Here is a 26,398-nt window from a genome sequence, read left to right on the forward strand (position 1 = left end):
CTTTTAACTTGACGTTCATATGGTTCATACCGTGCTGTCACTAGTGGGCAGCACCATCATTTAAACAAAAAACTGTGAGTTATCCGAGTTCAAACATGAATATTTGAAATATTCTTGTTGTCCTTGTCATTTATTCTTGCGCCTGTATTCGTGTTTGATTTCATCGTAATATTCCTACCACGAATAGTGCTTTTATCCTCGATCCCTCTATCGTTTGCGCCATGGAGCAAGTCAAGTTTAATTCTCGGATAAGAATTAACAGACGACGCTTGAGAGACGAGTAGAGAATATCGAATCTTGTGAAAATGGAAGGTAATAGCATCAACAAAGAACTTGTTGATGCTAATATGAGGCACTTTCTTCCATCAAAACGCCTTTTTTGTGATAAAAAAGGGAATTCAATGAAATTTCGCGTTATAGAGGCTCCTGACCGCGATGTGATTGTGCAGTTAATCAAGGTGATTGATGGCATTCAATAAGTTGTTTGTAATCTTGTTACACTAGAGTTCATGTAGTTTGGTGCTACTCCTTCACGGGATTCATTTTGTCACTGTGTTGTATTAGGGCAGCATCTGGCTTCATGCGTACCCATTTTAAGTACTTCGATCTCTTTGTTGGCATTTGTTATTTTTATCTATTTGTACAGAAATGCTACAATTTTGCTGCGACTCGGTGAAGAATAAAAAAAAAAAACATTCCGCAAGAATACGCAGTAAGAACGTCAAAGTACACAAGTAACATGCACATGAATGGGGAAACGACAAGGGAAAAAGTATATGAAATGATAGAAGTGTATTAGGAGTTAAATTATTAACTAGGAAATGACACTTTGAAAGTTTGAAATTAGTATAGTGTATAGTAGTATGTGGAAAAGAGTTTGTTTAAAGTTACGAGAAGATTTGGTAATACTCAGCTTGTTTTTATTTAACCGTGCACGTATCCAGAGATGGAGAGGTAGTCATTGTTTGTGTGTTACGTGCTTAAACTAAATCTACTGTGGTGGTTTAGACTAGATTAAGGAATGGTTGCGAGGTAGGAAAATGACAAGAGGTTAGAGGTAGTCTCACATCATATTTTACTGCCTATACTATACACGCATCCATGCGATGCCTACTCATTTATTTCTCGATTGCTTTTGGATTGACTGAGTTGTACACTTTTTATTAATCTTTTATGGTTGGTGTTAATGTTGATGGACTTAAAGACTTACTGAGAGTGGGATGAGATTACATATTTGTTAAATTTCGTCAATTAAACACGTTGGAAGTTGGGTGTGTGTAAGAATTAAATGCGCTCTTAGAAACTGTTTTGTAATGTTGCATGTTTTAAAATTATTTTTTATAGGCTGGAGGTGGTGTGGTTGTGGATGAAGGTGCATCAGAAAATTCAGATGCCATAACCATATCATCTGGCTCTATTGCACCAGGAAAGGGAGATGTGATTAGTTCATCGTATATTTATATTTCTTGCTTTTATGGTGCACTTATTAGTCTGGAAGAATGCAGGTGAGATTTTCATTTCAAGTCATTCTGGCCCGTTTCGTAGATATCAACTGTTGTGAAATGATTGTGCATTTTATATTCATGAAATCATTTGATGATCCATTTTTAAGATAGTGTTCGATGACACTTATGCTAGGGTTTTAGTAAGACTCCTACGATTTCCATGTTCTGATGTTTTCAGCTGAGGCTCTGATTAAATGTTGAATGCAAGAGCATATTCAGGATCAAAACTAGAGGGTGGGGGCAAGGCATGGTCGTTCAAGCTGTAACATTTTACATTTTAGCGTGGAAATGGTGAATGAAACCAACATTTTAAGACAATTATAACAGTGCTTTATTAGTTTAAAAAATTTAGTTACTTGTCTTAAACCAATATTAAAGAAAAATTGTTGAAAACTTTCGATTCAATCCAGTCTGATTTTCTGTAAAGACTTATGCGAATTTTGCTTCAAGTGAGGGGCAGCTGCCCCCTCCTGCCCCTCGTTGTGTACACCCATGGTTGTATGCATAAAGTCTGAGAAAAATCACAGTAAGTGCTTCTGAATCCAAAATATTTTGTTTCGTATGAAGAGTAAAACAGGGTCTGGATTTTAAGTATACATTATTGTATACACTGGCTATCCTTTAAATTGTGAACTTTAAAAAAAAAAACAGCGGAAGTAGAGACATTGCACTTGTCCCATTACAAATATTAGATGGACTGATGTCAGCATTGAGAAACTGAAACTTTTTAGCATGCGTAGCAAGGTTTTTGGTTGACCTCTGTATCATGACATGAAGATAAATCCCCAGTTAATAACTTAACTTCTATCATTTCATCTATGTTTTCCCTTGCATTCCCCCATTTATGTGCATATTACTTGTGTACTTTGACGTTCTTACTGCATATTCTTGCGGTATTTACGTTTTATATCATGACATGAAAATGAATCGACAGGGAGGTCAACCCGAAAACCTTTCTACGCATGCTGTACCACTCTGGAAAGTCTCCATCAACATTTGAAACTTTTTAGGTTTTCAGATTTTTTTTCTCCTAGAGAGGAGGCAGAAAGTGTTGCATGCCTATCAAGAAATGATACATATTTTCAAAGATGGTGGACTATAAGTTTGAATTAAAAGAGTAAAGATTTTACTGGGATAGCATTCAGGAAAGTCAGTTAGAAATAAAGTCGTAGTGAACTTCTGTCAGTATTCCATGAGTTTGCAAAAGTAATTCTCGCCCATACCACTGCACAGTATTGTCAAGACTCCTTGAGGATAGTAGGTGGTGCTGGTGTTCATGAGTGGTTCTGTTTGAAACTGACCTCAGTATTACTCAGTTTGCTATGACAATTCACTGTATCGTGACTTTCATTCTTTATTAAAACTTACCTGTGATCCTTGGGTGGACATCTCGCAGGTGAAAAGAGTCAACATCTTGCCACACTCACCTCTCTCGGCTGGACCAAATGGCATGGTGTCAAGTTAAATTTATCTGGTGAAAGGAGATGCCCATTTTAGAGTTTTCTTTGGAATGACATCTGCTTTGATGTAAAAATTCTAGTAAATTAACATAACGTAGCCATGACGATGAGTGCACGAGTTATACCTTCCTGTATCACGTAATTTATCCTGAAAACCAATTGCTGTTCATCGAGTCAGTTGGTATCAATAGCAATAATGTTTGTTCCTTTACGTAGAGTGTCAATTCTGCTGTATTGTATATTTTTTCTTTAGTGCAAGTCCTTTTTTCTTTTTAATTGTTAATATTTTTTTCTTTGCTCTTAAAATAAATTTCATGGCCTGGCATGGCTTATAATGATCAAAATTAATTATATCAATTTACTCTTGAAAAAACTTGTCAATTTGCTCTTCTTAAATAACATTAAAAAGGCATTTTTCAGCATTGGAACAGTATTTCTACATTCCCATTAGTCATGAAGACAATGGTTGGAACTAACGTACTTGGCATTAATTTTCCTTAACAAAATTAATTTAAAAATCGTGAATAGCAAAGTTGGGAATCCCAACATTTATAGCACAATTTAATCTAGCATTCCACTTGAAATTTGCTTAATCAAGTATTACATTGAAAAGCACCCAAAGTGCTGGGGCAAACTGGTTACCCAGAGTATGAAGTGGTGCAGGATGTGGTGCTATAGTTAAGAATACAAAAACCTTGGATTTAAAATTTGAAGAATACACTGAAAATGGAGAGAGATGGGGTTTATCCAGGATGTATCCTGATAAAATTCACTAACTCTTGATTAACATTGTGGTATTCCATTATAAGTTTTCCTGGATCTTGATAATTTAAATTTTGAGTATGTTGACCAGTGCGAGAAGAAAGATAGAGGGGCGGTAATCACTGCAAGGGTGTTGCATGTTCTTTCATTTTTCAGTTTGCGTATTTGCATGCCCTGTTGATTTCTGTAACAATAACGCCTGTTCGTTGTCTGTTCAGTTGGCTGTTCGTTCCCTGTTCCTTGACCAAGTGAGAACAGGCAGGCGACTGTTCGTAGAATGTAAATTGGAACGCCTTGTCTGTGAGAAAAGGGTTACTTGTCTGTTCACTCCCTGTTAAGGAAGCGCCATTCTCTGTTCCTTACTTGTTGGATCACAGGCAGTGAACAGGTGGGGGGCTGTTCGTTGCCTGTTTCTTTAGGCTGTTAGTTCCCTGTTCCTGTTGGTAGAATGTAAATTGGAACGCCTAGTCTGTTCTTTGTCTGTGAGAAGACGGTTTCTTGTCTGTTCTCTCCCTAGGCGCATACTTTGTTCCTTACCTGTTCGCTGTTGCTAATTTGGACACAATAGACAAGAGATAATTTATGTAAACATATAATTCAAAGTTAAAATTCATTTGAGTGATTGTAAGAAAAACTTTTATTGTGCTTTTCCACATCTTCCATCAGTTATAAAAATCTTGAATAGTTATAGAAAAGCAAGCTTTGAAAGCAAGATTAACAGAACAACCACTACACCAACAAATATTTAACATGTCATCATCAAAGAAATACTTCCTTAAATTAATACAATTTGGATTCTGAACTATACCAATATAATACGCGTGATTTTAAAAGAGAAACACGCCATTAATGAATATGAATGAACACGATGTGATTTCACTTCTCACAAACAAACCTACAAGAAACACAGTCCTCTGACAATGTTCGTCGGTTCTTATTGGCGACGTAACACACATACGCATAATACATATTAAATACAAATATCAGTAATTCAAAAACTAAGACACACGATAAATTATTAAATATACACACTCAAGAACAAATTTCACTTCAAGACTTTCACTATCACTGAATGGATGCAAGAATTACTTAATTCAACACTGCGGGCATTTAGCACAAGTTAAATAATACTCAAATAAATAACTGTTTTCTCCACAACCAACAACTTCACCACAATACAGTCGACCATGTGCTCGTAAACTGTCCGGATAACGGTATCGGGTATCGGCGTCATTGTTTGCGTTTGCTACCTTCGATAGGTAGGTGGCAGCACCATGCTATCTTTCCTTGCCTGTTGAAAACCTGTTCACTGTTTTCTGTTCGTACCCTGTATCGTGAAACGGACTATGAACCGGCTCTTGTCTGTTGAGTTATATTGAGTTGAGTTGAGCCTGTTCACTGTTATCTGTTCCCAGTCCGCTGAAACCACAGGGAATAATAATAATAATTTTTATTAGCCCTGTTGATCCAAGAAATTGGATATGGGGCAAGTCAAGAGTACAAAATACTACAAACTCACAATATGTACACACAATCAAGGTCATATACAGAAGAATGGAGAAGTAAATATCAATCAGTACAAACTCATTATAAAAAGATTAAAAAAAGAAAAAACAATTATTTTACAAGTACAAATACACATTATACACACACAATCCAAAACTCTATCGATTGAAATACTCATTCACAGTGTAAAAGGCTCCATCAATCAAAAAACCTTTTAGCAGTTTTTTGAATTGCAGTAAAGATTTAGTTTCCTTAATCTCTTTTGGTAGAGAATTAAAAAACAACACACCAGCATACACTGGGCTTTTGGCATATAGAGAGAGGTAATTAGAGATCACTCTAAAGTCTTTATTATATCTTGTGTTGTGATTGTGAATGTCGTTGTTTACTAGAAGCTTGAGGGACATGTGCTGTTCTTTTACGTATAAAATTGAGGAGTAGATATAAATGCAAGTGAGGGTCATGAGGTTCAGCTCCTTAAAAAGGATTCTGCAGCTACTGCGTTTTCCAACACCTGCCAATATCCTCACGGCCCATTTCTGTAATCGAAACAATCTCAGGGTGTGTTGTGAGTGACCCCATACAGCAATGCTATATTTGAGCCTGCTATAGATATAAGCATAATAGATTGATAAAGCTGTCTCCATACTGGAGATAGGAACAAGCCGTCTTAGCAGGTAGCACCCTGAGGTTAACTTGGAACAAATGGTGTCTACATGCAACCATCCACCAACACTCCCAGAAATTTAGTGGATGTAGATCCAGATAGTATTTTACCATTTAGTTTAAGCAATGGGCTTATCTGTATTTTTTTTTGGTGAGGGTGAAATTGTATGAACGTAGATTTTTTCTCGTTCAGAAGAACATTATTAATTTCACACCACCTAGTCATTGAGTTGATGGCATGCTGAACTCCAGTATATGATTCATGATTGAACTTTAAGAGGTGATTGGTATCATCTGCATACATGATGAGGTCACCAGAGTTGAAGTGTGAGGGAAGGTCATTAATGTACAAAAGGAAAAGTAATGGACCTAAGGTAGACCCTTGTGGGACACCTTTTGAAATTAAGAGCTTGCCAGAGGAAACATTTAAGTTTACCAATTGCGTACGCTTTGTTAGGTAAGATTCTATCCAATGATTTGCTTTTCCAGATATACTATACTTATTTAATTTGTTGAGTAGAATGTCATGATCAACACAATCGAAGGCCTTCCTTAAGTCATAGAATATCCCTAGGACATCAGCCTGATTATCTAATGCTTGTAGTATTTTATCTATGAAACTATATATGGCATACTCAGTACTCTTACCTTTAAGGAAACCAAATTGAGAACTGCTGATAACATGGAATCTTTCCAAAAAAGAAGAAATTCTAAGGGACATAACACCTTCAAAGACCTTAGAAAAGATGGAAAGAACTGAAATCGGTCTGTAATTATTCATATTTCGTCTATTGCCACCCTTAAAAATAGGAACAATTTTTGCTGTTTTTAATTGGTCAGGGAAAGTCCCCAAGGCAAAGGAGGCATTAATTAAATGTACCAGAGGAGCCAATACATATATGCTGTTTCACAGCACCTTTTAGTATAGAGCATGGAATACCATCATACCCGGATGATTGTTTGGAACTAATTTTCTGAAGTATTTTTAGTACTTCCCTGTCATATTTTGGGTAAAGAAAAATGGTACAGAATTATGAGGTAAGGGTGTTTTCGTGGTAGTTTTCAGTGAAGGAGTATGAATTGGGAGCTGATTCACTGAGTCAATGAAGTGCCTGTTAAGGTGATTGGCAATGTCACAAGTGTTTGTAATGGTTTTCCCATTAATAGAAATAGAGTCAAGAATACAATCTTTAGAAGGTAATGAAGTAGCATTTTTTATAATATTCCAAGCGGTTTTACTAGGATTACTTGAGTTCTGTACCAGATCAATATTGAATTTCCTCTTGGCCCTGGTAATTAGCATGTTATATTGTTTTTTAAACTCGATATAGGAATTCTTAGCCTGCTCTGTTTTCACCACTTTCATATTGCTGTACAGCATTTTTAATCTATCAGACATAAGTCTAATTTCGGGGGTGACCCATCTTTTTCTTAAATTAGAATAGTTTTTGGGCTGGATCTGTTTCAAGGGAAAGCAAACCTCAAAATGATGCTGAAATATAGTTATAATTTCCTCAAATTTCTCATTGAGTGACTCAGCCTGATAGATTGCGCCCCAATTTTCATATTCTAATGCATAGTTAAATTCGTTTAGGGCTGATTTTGAGAAACAACGCTTATAAATAGGGTGTGAGTCAACGTTGTTTTTTGCGATAGCTTGCAGTCGGACTATTTGGGAATATACCTACTCTTTGGCTGAAACATACAACCAACTGTCCCCTGCCTGTAATTGGCGAAGTTAAGTATTTAACGTGCATAAGCCGTGCAGATAGCTGATATATTTTGCGTGCTCACTTCATTAGCCGTCATCCGTGGTTGTTGGTAATCGTGATAATGAATTCAAACGTATTTAATTACTGTTTAAGTAGATAATATTTTCTTTGGATTCAATTATACTTCCTTGTACTCCATTAAATTTGGATTGTTCGTAGGTTGTTCATACTCTGTTCTCTAAATCTCCAACAGGCTCCAAACTGACGGCGAACAGGCATTATTTTTATCGAAATCGATAGGGTGTTTAGTGTCTGTTCACTGTTGTCTGTTCGTTCCCTGTGCGGTGAAACATACTACCAACCGGCTCTGCCTGTTGAGTGCCTGTTCACTGTTGTCTGTTCGTTCCTTGTTTGGTGAAGCGCACAACCAACCTGCCCCTGCCTGTTGAGAGCCTGTTCACTGTTGTCTGTTCGTTCCCAGTTAAGAGTAGGGGCGAATTCAGATTCAAGTTTGGGGGTTCATGATCTGGTAAAAGAGGGGCATCCTCATGTGTTAACTTTTTTTAAATATCCATTTTAAAGTGCATTTTGGAGCTTAAAATTTCACCTTTATTCTTAACAACCGATGAAATTGAATAATTTAAAAAGTTTAAATTAATAATGGAGAACAATTAATAGCAAAAAATACGATTAAACTAAAAAAATTTTTTATTTAAATCTCTTACACTTAAGTCACTTAAATTAAATTTAAGGCCGGCCTCGGTGGCGGTGGGGTAACGTTCTCGCCTGCCAAACAAGAGGTCGCGGGTTCGAGTCCCGCCTGGGTAGGTTTCCCCGGTCCAGGGCATGGTCGTTTGTGTACGTTTACTTGTTACATTTGTTGAACACCCCGGTGTAAAATGGCCAGTAAGAGCTGTATCCGGTGGTTTGAGAATAAAATAAAATAAAATATTTAATAAAATTTGGGGGGTCACGACCCCTGTGATCCCCCCCTAAATCTGCCACTGGTTGGGAGAAGCGGACAGCCAACCAGTCCCTGCCTGTTGAGAACCTGTTCACTGTTGTCTGTTCGTTCCCTGTGCGGTGAAACATACTAACAACTGGACCCTATCTGTTGAGTGCCTGTTCAATGTTGTCTGTTCGTTCCCTGTATGCTGAAGCATACAACCAACCGGCCCCTGCCTGTTAAGAGCTTGTTCACTATTGTTCCCGAAATACTTGTTGCCTGCCTGTTAAGGAACAAGCTGCAAACAGAGTACAAACTGTTGGAAGGCTGTTCGTAAGTTGTTCCTATTTGTGTGTGGTCCGAGATTGTTCGTAGGCTGTTTATACTCTGTTCACTAAATCTCCAACAGGCTATCAACAGACTTCAAACAGACAGCGAACAGGCATTGTTGTTACAGAAATCGACAGGGTGGTCCAATAATATTAGAAAGTGCTCATAGAGCCCTGGGCTTCCCAAGAATAACAGAGGCCTACGGCTGTTGGGCCTCTGGCATTGACCTCACGATTTTTAAGAGTTGTTTTATGCATGCTGGTTAAATTTAATGTAAAATTAAATGACCCTGGAAGTGGGCCTCCTGCTACACATACAATGATTATGCTTAAGCATTATGCTTTGCTGCTAATGCTAAAAGTATAGTTTTTTAATTGGTTTTAATCATGATAGTCAATTGAGGATGCCTGATACGAATGCCCTTAATTACTGGAATATTTTTTCAGGCTCATTCCACATGGTAGTGACGATGGAGATACAATATCAGAGGAATATGGAACAGATAAATTGAAAACAGGGATGTCGGTGAAGGAAATGCATCAGCTGCTCGTGTATCTTCGAAACAATAAATGTCTGTGGAAGGAGGTGGCAAAGAAAAAGGTGAATACGTAGCAACTACGTACATATTTATATACATATTTACAGTACGTATTACTGGTTCTGAGTGGTACATTCAATCTTGTCCTTGGTTTATAAGTAATGCCACTTCACATAGGAATTTTGATCGCTTTATACTTCTCGTCCTCTTTCTTGGATAGAGGTTCTTCCCAAATAGTAGTGATTTTATTTAGCCAGCCCCTTTGATCTAAGTGATTAGACTTAAGGCAAATCCAAAAGTACATGATCGTCCAACTCATATAAATTTCTATGGGAAACATCCTCTGAACCTGGAATCAAAACATAGATCTATGGCTTTCTGGGCTGTTACACAGACCACTACAATATCCAGGTTTCTTGATTCCTGTGGCAATTGTCTCTGAGGTTCATAGTGCTAGATGTGAGTTAATATTTTCAATCTTCTGAATAGAGGCCCTCATGGTTATCTGTTGGTATTCATTCTGATCAGATGAATATATTTCTTCTGTATTTTGAATATATTTTCCTTGTTCTCAGAGGCTCCTTAGGGTTTCTTTTGGTGTGAAAATAGGCTCTGTTGTTCTCCAGTTAACATAAGAATGCCATGGCAGTTGTTTTGACCTCAGTTGAGATTTTATATGGCCAACTCGTGTGTATTTTCGGGTTTTTACAAGTTCAAAGAAAAGTCAGGTGATTTTAAAATAAGTCGGGGAATTGTCAAGAAATATTGTCGACAGCATCAGAGAAATTTTATATCATTGCAAGGGAATCCTAATATTAACCACCAGATGCAGTAGATTTACCTTTGGAAATAGATTAATTGCATGTGAAACTATTTTAATGTATATTCAGCAAAATTAAGGTCTCGAATCCCACTTCATTGGCTATTTTATGCTTCAGATTTGTGGAAATTGGTCATGGAAATCCGTTCAGCAGGACTTCACCATCTGGGCCTTGAAAAGATTTAAGGATATGGTATCAGCATGTCCAGAAAATGAATGGTAAGGTCATTAATCAACCAAAATTATGATCTTTAATAATTCATTTATACCCTTTGGATTTCCATGTATGTGAAAGTTGCACAGAAGCTCTGTGATCTGGGACACAGACTTAAGTCCTGTTATTCAGGATACCTGTCATAAACAGAATAAGGAATAGATATTAGGGAGGTGGATCCTTGAAAGTGGTCGAGCTCTGAGGGGATAAAGCCTAGAGTTTGAGGGTTTTGCCTGTTAATTGTCACAGTGATAAAAATTACGTTTGGGAACTTGAGATGCTGATTCGGGGTGACCAGCGACAGGGAAAATTGGGCATTCTGTGTGAATTATTCATGAATTTTTGCTCCTACCAGGAAATTCAAGATCTTTTATTTCAAATTCATTTCACATAAAATTGTGCCAGGTCAATGCCCATTTTCTGGCCTAAAGTACGACTGTTTTTACTTACTGATTTTAAGTGCAGTAGCTTGGTAGAATTTTTACAATGCATTAAAACGTGGGATGTTATACAAGAAAATTGAATCGAAATGTCTAGCACTAGTAAGATTCAAAAACACGAAGAATAGAATGCCAGGTGACGTCAACATGTACTTATGAGGTCGAAGCAGTATCTCGGTTTGCATTGAATAAATTTAAATTTTAAATACAATGTGTCCTAACTAATCTATTCCTTGTCCTTGTAAATACATAAATATTAAATATGTATTATTAAAAGTATTGAAGTCATTTTTGGAGTTTAAAAACTCTTACCTATCGCAGTAATCACATAAGATTAACCTGGAATTTTGTATAATTTCCCTGGAAAACCAGGAATTATGCTGAATTGAACTATGAAATTTTCTGCTTTGATTAGCTTGACACCCTGTAATTGTTGCTTGGATGGCCGACATTGTGATCAGGACCGAGTCTTGGCGAGGAGGCCATATTATGTCCAGTGAGATCTACCAGACAAATTTTATTGTTTACAGAAGGGAGGGAAATGGTAGAGGAGGATGTGTATGTCTCTGTGTAATTGAGTTCTCTGAAGTGGGTTTTGATTACGTACTATATAATCAAACATTTCACCACTCTCCGTGTTCATACCATCCCAAGAAATCGTGGAAATGTGAGAGAAATGAAATTGAGGAGTGGAAGTGTGGAAAATGTCTCGGGAAAATTGGGTGTAATCTCCTGAAATGAGTGGGTTTGGAAAATCTCCAGAGGCACAGTGAAAAAGATAAAAATCGTGGTTGAATGAGCCGAGCGTTGCTGCGCACTGTGAAGTGGGTGTTTTGTTTTACTCTTGGCTGGGTGGCGAGGGATATCGTCGGCTTAGTGCAATGTGACTTAATTTCATCTACTGTTACTTCACCTTATTACGGCTACTCGACTTTATTTCACCGTAAACTCAGCTTTTATTTTTATTTCTACGGAGGAATGAAAGTATTTTTCTTCTTCACAGAAAAATCTTCCCCTTTGGTAGAAACATCAAATTATGGTTTTGCTAATGGTAGCCTTTGTCGCCTTAATCATGGCAAGGGATTCTCCCATCCCACTCCTTCCACCCTTGTCCTTACCCTGGAGGCATCGTCGAGCTCACATTGCGGTTGTGCTTCCGTTCCTTTTTCTCCTTCTTCTACATTCGTAGAAGTTGGTTCCTGGCCCTCGTGTGTTGTACTAATTAAGGGCCCTACCTGGGTCTTCATCTGCTATATACTGAGCTGCACTTCTCTGTAAAATCCCTAAACATGACTGATTTACCATTAAGCCTGGGAAATTTTTAAGAATTCTGAAAGTAAATGGGAGATAAGTCATGGATATTGCTAATCGTGAGTTAATATTGGCCCTGGCTGGTGGCAAGAGCATTCTTACCACATCCTATGGCACGCTGAGATGGATTCTCCTACCCTGTAATGATTTTCTTGCGAACTGAAAAACCAACCGGGAATATTAATTCCTATTACAATTGGCTTTAGGAGATACACATCAGAATTTCATTGCAGTCAATTAGCAGCTCCACCCAATTTGGTTTAGATTGTGTCATTGTCAAGGTAGAACAACCCATGATGCGGGCTAACTAATGCAATTGTTTAGGCGATGGGGTTGGGGGTGGTTAGAAATTGATGGAGAGGGGCTAAAAGGACTTCATATTGGACGAAAAGAGCTGAAGTGTTCGATTTGAAGTTTAGGGGATGCAAAGCGGAAGGTGGGGAGTGGGAAGGGTCAACTACAACACGTGCATTTTTATTTTAGGCCATAAAATTTTCAACCCGCTCTATAGAGTCCATCCTTTTCCCTTTAAAATGGTTGTGGGGATGCCAAATATAAAATCAGATGTGTATTTTGGGTCTAGCAAATTCTTATTTAATATATTTGTAAATATTGTTTTAGTTGCATGCTCAGTTTGACCCACATTCTCAGAATTGTGCAATTACATGAATAATTACATTTAACTCAAATTTGCTTGACACAGTTTTTGTTGTATTACAACTGGGTCTGAAGATTGCTCTCTGTATTTGTTCAAACTATCTTCCTGCATTCCTCAACTGAGAAAGTTGCCAAAACTCTCGTGTCACCTCTTTATGAGGATGAGAAAAGGGAGGAAGAATACAAATCAACAAATGAAGTAATTGTAAAAGGTAATAATCACTTGAATTTTGAATCATTGTGCCAAATCAACCATATTGAGATGACCATAGGCGTAAAATAGCCCCAAGAAAAGTCAGCCTATGGTGCATAAAGTGTAAATTATACTACCTTACATATACCCCCTCACTTGACTTGAAATTTGCTGAACATAACACTTTTTAGGAATACATATATCTATAGTGATAAGTGATGGATACCCGTAAAAAAATGAACAATATTTAAACAAACACTATAATAAAAAAAATTTGCCAGCTCTGGTGGCGGCGGGGTAAAGTCCTCGCCTGCCAAACAAAGATCGCGGGTTCGAATCCTGCCTGGGTAGGTTTCCCCTGTCCAGGGCATGATTGTTCACGTGTGGATAATAGTTAAATTTGTTGAATTCCCCGATGTAAAATGACCAATATTAGCTGTATTTGGTGGTTTGGGAATAAAATAAAATTCTAATGTAAGTCTTTTTGCCAGTGGTTCCAATATGCAGGAGCAGTCCGAGGCTGGCAGCCATGAAGAAAATCTTCCCTCTTGTTCGAAAGCGTGCAGTGATTCTGGGCATCACGTCAAGTCAGTGTGTGGGGAGGATGGGGCTGAGAGGCAGCAAGACAGTGCGAGTGAAGGATGCGACGAGAAAGAGAGGAGCAGTAATCAAGAGGAAGCTCAAGCAAAGACTTCAGGAAACGAGGAGGAAATGAGTGCGAAACGTGTTTGTGATTCTGAAGAGGACGATATTTCTTTGAGTACTTTGAGAAAACGAGTTGCCGGCCGGCAGTCTGTGGTTGTTGATGATGCAAGCATGTCGGAGGAAGAGGAGAATACTTCCCGTGCATTGAAAGCCAAAAATAATGAGGTATCGGAGAGTGGCAAGGGAGGGGATGAGGGTGAGGTAGTGGGGGTTGGTTGTAGTGCAGGGAAGCAAGTTGACAGCCTACCGATGGCTGTTGACGAGGGGAATACGTCAAAAGAACGAGAGAACGTGATTTCCCTCGCATCGGAAGCGAACGATTGTGGGCCATCGCTGAAGGACAAAGGGTGTGATGAGGATTGTGTTGTTCAGTATGAAAAGATTGCGATGAGGAAGGTGAAGGCAAAAGGGGTTTTAGGAAGAAATTACAGCGTTCCGTGCAATCAGTGGCTGCGTAAGGACGATGCGTGGGGGAGCATTGGTGAGGTGGCGACCTCGACTCCTGTCAGCCGTCCATCCAATGAAAGTGAAAGTGGCAGTAGTGATGGAGAGGGAGAAAGTGGCAGTGGTGAGCGATCCAAGGCGGCCAATGACACGACTAGCAAGCGGACAATCCCCTACCATCAGAGGTGAGTTGTACTTTGATGATATCGACAATAGAAGGTCGCTTTTCCAGAATGAAAAGCTAAACAAGTATTTACATCATATCATAAAACGTCTGTAAATGAAAATGGAAGGAACCAAAAGAATGCCACTTGCATGAAGAGATGGTCACATTGATGGGGTAACGCTGACTGACGTGAAAAAAATTAATACATATTTTAATATGTTTTTGTTTGGTAATACAAAAGTGTTTTAATGCTTCTTGCAATGGCACGAGACAATACTCAAACAAGAAAGAAAGCATTTAAATGCATGTATAAGTATTGTTGAGCATTTGAAAAATTAACTTCACAGTTGCCAAGTATTCAAATAACATACATAATCAAGGGGAACACTAGTATGAAAACCTTATGTGGCTTTAAAGTTCTTTTATTTTCTGGCTATGTTTAACACTGACATTTCTACGTAAATATTATTAATATGTATCATAGTTTTACAAAAATGCCAAGTTCAATGTTTTTTCAGTCGTCTGCTTTCAAATTTCTGTACCTTTTTTGCCATTATTAACATCAGAAAACTCACGTCATCCTGTGTATTAAATATACAGATTGCAATTAGTTGGATGCCCCATTGAATGATTGATTTGATGATAAGAAAGTCATCATTTAACGTACAGACCTAGTTTTGTATTAGAATTTGATGTTTCTGGCCAAAAGAATTGTTGTGGCATTGAAAAACTTTTTGGGCTATTTCGTTTCGTTAACGTTAGGGCGGCCCCAACATTTCCTGGCTGATACTGGTTGCTTTCTCGAGGTAATCTGGTGGGGCAGGAATTCTTTTTTGTATAAATTAATTTTTGTATTGCGTTGGATAAAAAAACCCTGACAGCAAGGTACAATGCATCAGAAATTGCTTGGAAGATAACCAAAAGTCCATAAATATTTGCTGTGTTCAATGCAGTGTACGAGGTGTATCCATAAAGCAAGGGCCGTTTGGTCACAGGAAAAAGAAACTCTTATGAAACACATTTTATTGGCAATTTTAGTTAGCTACAATACTGCTTCACTTCTCTACAAAATTGCCGTTCACTTCTAAGCATTGCTTGTACCACTGCACCAGCTTCTTCAACACCCCTGTGCATAGAAGCTCACTGTCTGAGAGTTGAACCAATGGTGCCATTCTTGACTTCCTCTTCGGTTTCGAAACGTTGTCCACCGAGCCACTGTTTCAAGTGCAAGTAGAGGAAGTAGTCGCTAGGTGCAAGGTCAGGTCTGTATGTTGGGTGCTCAAAGAGTTCCCAACAAATATCCTATTGCGTAATATGACAGAGCAGCTGGTGGGATCAACGATTGTCGCAGACATTGTTGATTGCATGCAGGGTGAGCAAATGACTTCTGGAAAAAAAAAACGAATGCTGCCATAGCTTCTCATTGAATCAATAGATGGCGCTGCAGTAGTAAAACTGTGTTCTGAAGCGCAAATATTTAAATGTAAGCAAACGGCCCTTACTCTATGAATATGCCTCGTATTATTTCAATTGTAGAATGATTATGCAAAAAACATTTCAATATTGCTGAAATAAAGAAAGGTTAACCAGCATCAGAGAATTGAAGAGCAGAAACAGAAAAGAAAATTTTCTATTCAACTCTAATTATTTTTAGAAATTGGGATGAAAAGAAGATTAAAACATTTTTTTGAATTAATACAGATTTTGCTCTTAATTCCTTTGGTATGTCTTTCTATAAGTTGGTTGTGGTGACAGCAGGGACTTTTGGTACGTATGTAGTTGTTATATGGGTGGGTAGGTCAAGACTTGACGGGCTATTTCTGGTTGATATTGTTCAACATATAGGAGGGCGATTTAGGAAGTTGATGAGAGACAAAGGTTTTTCATTAGCAAAAAAGGAAAATTAAAAAGATGGACAAAAGACATTTCTGCCTGGAATAAATGCCAAACCAGTGGAGCTATTCCCTGAGTCAGGAAATATGTTTGTCCCTCTGGAGCCTGAAAATTAATTGTATGCAAGAATTTTATAGCCTTTGTAATTTTGTATTTGGTTCACAGGAATTATCTCTGGATGCTCAGGTTCAGTAATCTAATGGAGGAAAAATAATAGGGTAGTTTTCCTCATCAAAGAAAACGAAAGGCATTGATTGCGATTTGTTACCCACCATTAGTGTATTCATAATATACAAATTGTTTGGTTTTAGAAATCCCAGTTTAGGCGAATGTTATTGGTCAATTTTAACCTCATTTGAAAAAGGCCAGACTGACGCCACTCCACGTGACGTCACAGGGACCTGGTTTCTATACGAGTAAATAGGAGTTTTACATCATCTGAGATTACCAATGCATGCATGAGGCACAGAGCTCGGGGAAACATGTCTTGATAATCACCTATTAAAACTGGCTATGGTCGGAAAATTTATTTCATTTGATAAGGTTTTAATAAACCATTATTTAGCCAAGTGCTACCTACTAGCAGGGTACTTTGCTACCTGCTAGCAGCCTGCGCCTAGCGGCGCACATGTCCTCGCCCCAAGGTCACCTCACTTTGCGGCAGCGGGAACTAGAATGACATCATACGGCCTTTTCCTGTCATTCATACTTAGCTGTCGCATTTTCGCGCACTTGAAACTTTTCACTTTTCATTTAATCATGAAAAATAGATATTGTCATTTAAAAATCTAAAAGTGTGAAATGCGTACTCCAGGAGTTATAATATTTCAATTTAGGCAATAAAAAAATAAAAGGAAACCACCCTATTGTTGTGATAACCATTTTTCTGCCATGTAAGGGGAGAAATCTTCTCTTGAATTTTGCAACACTCTCAATAGGACACAAATATGAGGGTGCTGCAAATGAAAACCTTATGAGTATCATCATTTTTTACTCTGACAATCGGGAATGACTTGTAAATGTCGTTTTTCTACATGGTCTGCCTGATGTTCAGTCCAAGTTTTCCAACAAGGGGGGTGGGGGGGGACTTTTCAAGTGCCTATCCACCTGTGTGCCGTTAAAATTTCCAAGAACGAATACTATGCAGTGCTTTTACCAAAATTCTCCCAGTGACTCATGTCCTTCGGGGAAATCATTAACCCATACCAGCACCTTCCACAGCCGCCGGACTCAACGACCTTCCATCTATGGACTATAGGCGTAAACGGACTATATAGTTTATATAGTCTATAGACTATTGTGATTTAGAAAACTCAATGTACCCCGCTAATCCTCTCTTTCTTCCCCAAAACCGCTACCTTCTTTAGCTCTCGTCTCCTCACCCACTTTAACCCCGCCCTCCCCTGGCTGGTCAGATACCTAACCTCACAGGAAAAACCCTCGTCCCAAATCAAGGCTGCCCTTTTCCCCCTTACCCCTCCCTCTCTCCCTATTCCATTCCATGTTTAACCCTCACCCCCGCCCTTTCAACCTGTCCTTTTCCTTTCTGATAGATGTCCTCACTGTCACTTGTGTACTTTGTGTATAAATGTATGATGCAAGATCAGTCACCTAGCGATGTAACCAAGTTACGAAACCCGGGTCGTGCCCATAATTAAATAACAGTGAACCTTACAAAGTTTTATTTCCTTACTTAATCATATTACTTTTCACAATTCTATTGAATTTTAATCATTTCCATTCAAATCCCCCTTGTATACACCATAATGTAATAAGCATGCAGTACTATATTTCCTTGTCTCTCAGATGCACTGTTTTTACTCTCACATATGTGCCCTATAATCAGCCAGCATCTTATGGGCTGAGGGTATGACTTTGTCCTCTACAAATGCAAGCTGCTCCGCCAAGTTTTTTGTGGGCTATTACTGATTAATAGTTACGGGATTGCAAACTAAGGAAGTTTACCAGGTTTCATGCATAACTCGTGACCATAGATAAATTGGTGAAACAGGAAGATGATTAATATGCTGATTCATTTTCCATTTTCTTATCTAAGGGTTTTGTTTTCTTTGTAACACGTGATGTTGTGAAAATATGTTCTTTCATCCTTTTTTGTCCAATTCAATTTCATACTTTTTGTGAAATGTAACCTAAAAAAACACCTTGTCTTATGTGTGAGGAAATACAATATGTAACAATGCAATGTGTAATTACATTTTTTTTGTGTAAAATTACAGGTTGTATTCATACAAAGAAGACATGAGGATCCTGATGTGGCTCTGTTGTAAGAGGAAACGCGGCTTTGATTCTTTGAAGGGGAATAGGATTTGGCAGTTTATGGAGTCTAAGTCTGTGGTCCCAGGTAGGAGGCTGTGTGCATCTTGTGTGAAGTAAACCTCATCATGGTTTCTGGCCAAGGTTCTTAGACTGTGAGGTTGCCTCATTCGTAACTGTGCATGTACCAGCAGAAGTCCCGCTACGTCACTGACGACCCTGTATCCTAGCTGATCTAGCCACTACATTGTTTTTGCGCTAGAAATCGAGAGAGAATAAGTTTCTGAGACCTTGTGCCGCCTTGTGTTTAACGCGAATCTGAACACATTTCCTGCAATTTCAGTGGATATCGTCTTTGTAATCCACTTCTCATAAGACGAACTTTTTGAGGGTGAAGAGCGCCTTTAATCGTCGGATATGCCGGGCTCCAGTTGTACTGTGGCAACGTTCTCCAACAGCTTGTCGAAAACGAAGAAAGCTGGACGGAATGTCTCATATCACAGGCGGGTGCTTAAATTTTAAAAATCTTTTTATTGTATTAATTAACTAGAGATGTGCGAATAGTATCCGCGAATACTCGAATACCTTAATACTAGAAAGTATTCGATATTCGAGGTCTCAAATAATTATGCTAAAGGCACGCTCTCGAATACTTTGAATTTCGCGCCGTACACTGTCGTTGGTAGTTGACTCCGAAAATAAGAGAATAATAGAATCATGTTTTACCCTTCCCTCTTTCTCCCCCACTGACCTTTTTCTGCCTTCCTGCTTCGAAGTTCCTCATTTCTGGATGTCAACTGCTGCTTGAGTACTGTGGGATAGTTACATTAGCGCATTTCCCAAGATCCGCTATCCCATTCAGCACTACCTCCTGAGACTCTGAGGCTTTCCTCTTCTCCGAAATAAAAAAAAGGTCATAGCTCGCGCACGGATCATATTACGAAGACTTAAGCTTAAAAAAAAAATCAAGTTTGATTCGCGCCCCCTTTTTCTCTCCCACTGACCTTTTTCAGCCTACCCGCTTCAAATTCCCAGTTTCTGAAGGTCAACTGCTGCATGAATCACCTATTAGCCCAAAAGGTGTCTAACAATGACTTTCGGCAATTGATATTACACCTTTAATGGATTGAAATATTATTAATGTGCACGTAATTTAAAAAAGAATGAGACCAAATACGACGCATTTCTGACTTCCTTTAAGCATTTTACGCAAGAAAATAAATGTCGGAAAGACGAAGAAATACGACGGAGACTTAGCATTCTGGCGAGACTGAATATGAGCAGCAGAGCTTCTCGGAAGTTGATGCAGTATTTTTTTCCGAAAACATATATCAAGTTACAATTTATGAGTTGTGCTATAAATTTCTTTTGTTACAGTCACAGACGAAGGGATATTTTCTCAGGATATTTGGTTTTTCCCTGATAGAAATTCGAATTCATCTTCTTATCTCGTGAGAACTTCCTAAGGTGGACTGAAAATAATTGAAGAAAATCCGGTGGAGAAGCGCTTGTATTTTGCAAAACGCCTCAGATTGTCCGCTATCACTTGACAGCAGGAGTGGGGGTAAAGCAAGCTACCTGTTGAAAATAAGAAGTTGGATGAAGCGGAGTATGTATCAGATGGGCGTGCAGGTGAAATGGCGTTTGGTAGATAAGAATGTATACATCAGACAGAAATCCATTGTGGCAGTGTAAATGCCGAGACGGCATGCAATCATTTTTCAGAAGGTGGTGTGTCCCCTTAGAATATTTGAAAGAGATGTTAGTTGAATCAACTATTTGCCCAATTGTTTCCATAAAATTAAAATATTTCATTAATCAGCTAAATTCCTGTTCGAATCCTTTAAAGGAAATCAAAATTACTCCCCAAAATCGTGTGTATCCTGCTGCATAGGCAACCGAGTCAAACATTCCCGCATTCATCGTTTAGTATTCGAGGTATTTGAATATTGGAGCAATGATTTAATATTCGAATTCAATATTCGAGTTCTAGAAATCTGCTATTTGACCCATCTCTAATATTAACTAATCGATTTCATTGACCGTGTCTCGCCCCCCACACATGTGAAAAAAGTGGTGAAAGTGAATCAGTCAGACAAACTAAGTGGATATTCTAAAGATTTTGTAATCAAGAACTTAGATGCCCCTATTGCATTGGAAAATCAGGAATTCTTCCCTTTTAAGGCAAATTGAACTTGATATATTGCGCACTCATTCGTGCAGGGACTATTTTGCAAATTCATCGTTTACCTTACAAGTATGCTATGAGTAACATCGCGTACCAATGGTAAGATATCAGATAAACAAATTTCCAGTACTAAGTCTGTAAATTTGAGTCCTTTTGTATGCCTTATAGAGCTATTGAGAAATTTTCGAGGCCACAGTTGCGCAAAATTGTTTATTAATTTAGGGAATCAAAGGACAGAAAAGTTTTAGCATGTATAAAAATATTTATCAGGAATCAAGTGTTAAATCGTATTTCACATAAAAAGAAACTTGCGTTAATTTTAATCATATCATTTTTTCTCTCGAACTAGTAAATTGGTTAAGAATAGCCTATATAAACTTATAAATGTTGATTTGAGTCAAACCATATAATATTTTTATGCACTCTTTCACATTTATACTCACCTGCGAACTGTAATGAAGTAGACTCTACCCTCTAATTAGGACAAATTTGACAAATTACCAATGTTCTGTGCTATGCCTCCAACTTGGACAAAGCAATCATTAAATGTTATGCCAAGCAGAGGGTCTTCACAAGAATAAAATATTTGAACAAAAAAATGCAATAAGGAAGAGCAACTTTGGTAGTGCCACTAAAAAGATTCAAAAAATTGTTCAGTAAATCCTTTTACATAAATTCTCGAGTCTTATTATTTATACCCTCTTCAAAATGAACCTTGACGGTGGAGCTAAATTTCTACAACAGACTTATGATCGACCAAATAGCTGATATGCATTAGTCTAGTTTTTGTTTCAGCAATTGTCACTTAAAATTATCGAATTTGTTTCCTGCAGTGCTTTTTGGTGCCATGAAACATTTTTCTTTTAGGTTTTTTGACCAAAGGCTACGGTGGAAACTCTCTGTGGGATTTAAGATAGAGAAGAGTCCTCTGATTCGAAGGCTGTTCTCCACTAAAGGGGGCAACTATGGTGCTGTTTTGATAACGGCAATTGTTGGTGGTTCATTTTCCATTTCTAGAAATTATTTTACCGGGAAATTCTTATTTCTCTCAGCATAATATTGAGGTTAGTTCCCTTTCACCTGTATCATTTTTTGCTTAACATATGATCACTTTGAATTCCTATTACGAATGATTTGAAAATGGTAATAACGGTAAATTTGCAACTCTTTTCACTCTATATGCTTATTTTTTTCTTCCCATTGAAGTGAAGGATTTCAATGTCCTCTTGCATAATTTTCTTTATCTTATATATTTTCAAATCTCGGCGAGGAATGAAAACGAGTATAATTTCTATTTAAAAAGTGGTGGAACTGTAATTTTTTGAAGCAACTAATTCGTTTTTTGCTTATTTCCTCCCAACCATTTTCTAAGTTTAAATTATATTGCAGAAGTAGCAAGGAAAAGTGTTTTGAGAGTTACAGGAAGGAAGTGTGGACATGGAATTAACTCGCACACCTTCCCATTTCATCACTTCATCAGGACATTATGGCGACTGAATACACGAATTTATCTTTTTTTAAATCTTAAAATTATTATTTTCATAAATCGGTATTCAATTTAAAATTCAGCTTATAGTGTTCAATTGAGGGTAACTTCAAGAACTCGCTGCGGTGAGCAGTTACGCCTGCGAAAAGGCTAGAATTGGAAATGGTGCTGGAAGTTGGGTCGTCAGTGACGTCAAGCCAATGGGAGCCTGAGTCGCGAATGAGGCAACCTGTACTCTAAGAACCTTGGTTTCTGGCATCATTAACATGTTGCGGACAGATCTCTGTGTTTTGCACACAGCACATTGAGGACCGGTCACAGAGATTTCCGTGATTTCTCATGTGATAACAATACTTATTTTGCTTCTTATAATATTGTTTTTTTTTACTTTTCCATTTGCTTTTGGCATATCTGAGAATGTCCTTTCGCTGATTTTGATTAGCTTTATCACTTTCAGTGCTGGCCAGTTTGATGAAAAATGTTGCCATGAGCAGCAGTAGTTTTTTTTGATAACCAAGTAAATGGGTCTCTAAGGATACCGAAAAAATTATAATAAAAAGCCTATGATTGTTTCAAACAAATTATATGAAGGACACACCGATGCATCTTCCACACACAGCTTTGGCAAAGCTAGAGAAATGTGCATTATGCAACCCACAATACATACCGTAGAACGGGGTGAAAAGAAACATTGGGGTGAATAGAAACGAAACTTCATTTTCTTATATATGATCTATTTCCTACATAACTATGGGTAAATAGTGGCAACTATTATTTTTTTAGGTTGGTACACTTTAGGCTGAAAGTGAAATAGTGGTTTGTTTGGTTGGCAGCACTGGTTCCTGTTTGTTTGTCATGTTAAATTTTACCACGTGATTCTTGTGTTTTTTTCTTCGTTAGGTTTTCAGAATTTATGGGGTGAATAGAAACAAATCATTTTTAGTGTTTCTTTTCACCCCGCAAGAAAAATTTATTACTAAATCACATTTATACTGTAGCGGCGTCTGTGTGTGATGTGGCGTCGCTTGGTTACTGCAGTTTATTTATATTGATTCTTTGGATTGAAGTAAAATCTGCTCTGACAAGATATCGTGCGTTTTAAGTGTTTTAAAGAAAGTGCTGCGTTATTCTCAACTGTAAACAGGTAATTTTGATTAGAACCCGTGACAATACTATATAAAATACATATTGTGTAATATGTATCTATGTTAGACACTTAACTGACACAGCCGTTTTTTTCAGTGCTCTGTAAAATGCCAAGACAATACAAACCGGTGGTTAGTGGGGGCTACAAAAAGCACGATCCAAAAAAAAGCACTTTCTGACGCACAGAAGGGGCTAAGCCTTCGGAAGTCTGCTGAGAAGCATGGTTTGCATTATAGTATTATACATCGACACTTGAAAAGAGGCCCCAATATGAAGAAACATGGTGGTCAGACAGCTTTATCTCTCGAAGAAGAACAACTGTTTGTTGAAAGGCTGAAGATATGTGGCGAATGGGGCTATCCTATTGATACTACAACTCTACGACTCCTTATAAAAGACTTCTTGGACTGAAGAGGGAAAAAGTGAAGAGGTTTAAAGATAATCTCCCTGGCCATGACTTTGTTGAATCATTTTTAAAACGTCATAATGATCAGCTGGCCATGAGAATGTGTCAGATTATTAAACGATCGAGAGCTGGTGTGACACCAGAAACAATTAACAGCTATTTTGATGAACTGAAAAATGAATTAAAGGATGTGCCTTTATCTAATATTGTTAACTACAATGAGACGAATCTAAGTGATGACCCTGGTAAACGAAAGGCCATTACACGTAGAGGGACGAAATATCCAGAAAGAATCATAAACTCATCAAAGGCATCAACGTCTGTGATGTTTGCAGCCGCTGCTGATGGCACTATTTTACCCCCTTACGTTATGTACAAGGCAATGCACTTGTACCAAAGCTGGACAGAGGGTGGGCCAAAAAATGCCAGGTACAGTCGAACAAAGTCTGGCTGGTTTGATTGCTTTTGCTTTGAAGATTGGGTACTGACAGTTGCTCTTCCATACATGAAAAAACAAACAGGTCGAACATTTCTGATTGGGGACAATTTATCTTCCCATTTATCAGTAGAATCTGTGAAGTTGTGTAAAGACGACACAACCTCTGGACGTGGCATTTTTTCGGCCATTGAAGTCAACATGGCGACAGATTCTCGAAGAGTGGAAAAAGGGCCCAGGAAGAGCGGAAGTAACTGTTCCCAAGGATAAATTTCCAACGTTGTTGAAAAAGTTGTGCGATTCATTGAAGGAAGAAAATGTGATCGCCGGTTTTAAGAAGTGCGGTATAGCGCCTCTAAACAGGAACAAAGTGCTGTCTATGCTTCCACAAATTATTGATGACAAGGAAAACCAGAATCCCGAAAGCGTTCGGAAGAACAATGAAGCTGTTGAGAATAGTTTCAAAGAGCTCCTTCAGACTCTGAGACAAGATCAGACTCCTAAGATAAGAAATAAAAGAATCAAAGTTCATGTGAAACCCGGCAAAAGTATCGGTGTTGAGGACTTTGTCGACGACGATGAGAACTTCAATCCCCAAAACCCAAACAAATGTTCCTCCAAACAAGTTCAGTCAAATAAAAACCATAAGCGTGTGGAGTTATCATCAGAAGTTGAAGATGACTTTTCAGTGCAGGATAGTGACTCTTCAGATTCCCCTGATCTAGATGGAAGTACTGACAAGGCCTCAGGGAAAACCTCGTCATCAATGAAGATGACTATATGTTGGTCAAATTTTTTGGTGAAACAAAAGCATCTTTTAGATGTTATATGGGCAAGGTTGCTTACCTTGAAGACGACGGATTCGTTGGAACATTTTTTAAAAGAGTTCAACAAACTAACAAGACTGAAGAACAATCTCTTGTCTCCAGAAACGACGTCATCCTAAAACTATCCTCCCCAGTATTGTGCTCAAGTGCGCAATTCAAAGGCATGATATTTTTCAAAGATGACCTGTCTGATTTCACAATTTATTTATCAAAATTTAATCTGGTTAAATACGGTAATTGTCTACCTATTCAATTTTTTTACTTACAGTTATTTAACTTCTTTTGTTTATGTACTGAATTAAGTCATTATGTTGAGAAATAAATTTATATTTCAAGTAGGCTTCCGCGGAGATTATGATGATATCTGGTGATTTTTCCAAAAATCACCAGATAAATTTGAATTTATCCATTTACAATTTAAAAATACCACATTTAACTGTTTCCATTCACCCCCGATTCGTTTCAATAGAAAAAAACATGAAATTGAAGCACTGTTTCTATTCACCCCCATTTGCGGGGTGAATAGAAACACCATGTTTTATTTTTTTTTCTTAATAATCAAATAAAATTTAAAAAATTAAATACTATAAACAAATAGGTCTAACAGAGACCTGTGTTTGGGCAAAAAATTGTTTATATGGAACAACTACAAATATGCAAAATTTCAAACCAAAGTTGAAAATTGTTTCTATTCACCCTGTTTACATTTTCCCACCCATTATTCTGTTTAAAACTTCGAATTCTTGATTATATGGGCCTTGCTTTTCATTCGTTAGCACACATAACAGAGAGATGGATTTATTGGTAAATTATTGCCTGTAAATTAACCATTTGTCTAATGTTGACATGGTTGTTTCATGGCTTATTTAAGTGTTTGTAATAAAGTATCAAATCTTTTCATTAGGGCGCAGTTGGCAGTCGCTGAGGGAGCGTTTCAGAAGGCACATTGTTCCCAACTTGAACAGCTATCAAATTCCTCCAGAAGAGAAGAAGAAGCTACTTCGTCAGTGTAGGTGAAAGGGGTAATCTTGGACAATAGTTGGTCTCAATGCCATTGTACCCTCGGAATCAACCCTACAATAAGACTTTTCTTCCCTTTAAAACCACCATCCACCCAAATCATCCTGTCCCAAGTTTATGCCAGGGTTAATAAAATTGAGATATTTTTATAGCATTTTTTCTTGTCTGATGTCTTTCCATGAAATTCATGTACAAATAGCTCTCTGTATATATTTTTTTATTTTGAGGGCAGGTATACTCAGCCAGCATCATGAAAGTCTTTATTAGTTAAATAATTTTCCTACTTATTTAAGTAAATGAAAGATCGTAGCACTTTTCCACAAGAATTTTTAATGCGTACCATGCGT

General features: G+C 37.8%; 1 protein-coding gene across 2 annotated transcripts; it reads left to right on the forward strand.

The window, feature by feature from the left end:
- Positions 1-83: 83 nt before the first annotated feature.
- LOC124168852 lies at positions 84-26,205 on the forward strand. Of its 2 annotated transcripts, XM_046547204.1 has the most exons (8): positions 84-458; positions 647-772; positions 1,345-1,505; positions 9,334-9,487; positions 10,364-10,464; positions 13,552-14,394; positions 18,506-18,630; positions 25,936-26,205. In XM_046547204.1, exons 2-8 carry the CDS (start codon positions 740-742, stop codon positions 26,046-26,048), a joined length of 1,530 nt encoding a protein of 509 aa, XP_046403160.1. In that variant the 5' UTR covers positions 84-458; positions 647-739; the 3' UTR covers positions 26,049-26,205. The 2 variants fall into 2 exon arrangements, with proteins under 2 accessions (XP_046403160.1, XP_046403159.1); XM_046547203.1 differs by lacking the exon at positions 647-772.
- Positions 26,206-26,398: the final 193 nt, after the last annotated feature.

Source organism: Ischnura elegans, chromosome 12, assembly GCF_921293095.1.
Source record: "Ischnura elegans chromosome 12, ioIscEleg1.1, whole genome shotgun sequence".
Taxonomy (NCBI): domain Eukaryota; kingdom Metazoa; phylum Arthropoda; class Insecta; order Odonata; family Coenagrionidae; genus Ischnura; species Ischnura elegans.

What these genes read in the sequence shown, in the direction of transcription:
- LOC124168852 (XM_046547203.1), top strand. Translation starts at nt 306, where the DNA reads ATGGAAGGTAATAGCATCAACAAAGAACTTGTTGATGCTAATATGAGG. An exon ending in ATTAGTCTGGAAGAATGCAG is followed by an intron (nt 1,506 to 9,333) that starts GTGAGATTTTCA and finishes ATATTTTTTCAG; the next exon opens with GCTCATTCCACATGGTAGTG. An exon ending in AGGAGGTGGCAAAGAAAAAG is followed by an intron (nt 9,488 to 10,363) that starts GTGAATACGTAG and finishes TTTATGCTTCAG; the next exon opens with ATTTGTGGAAATTGGTCATG.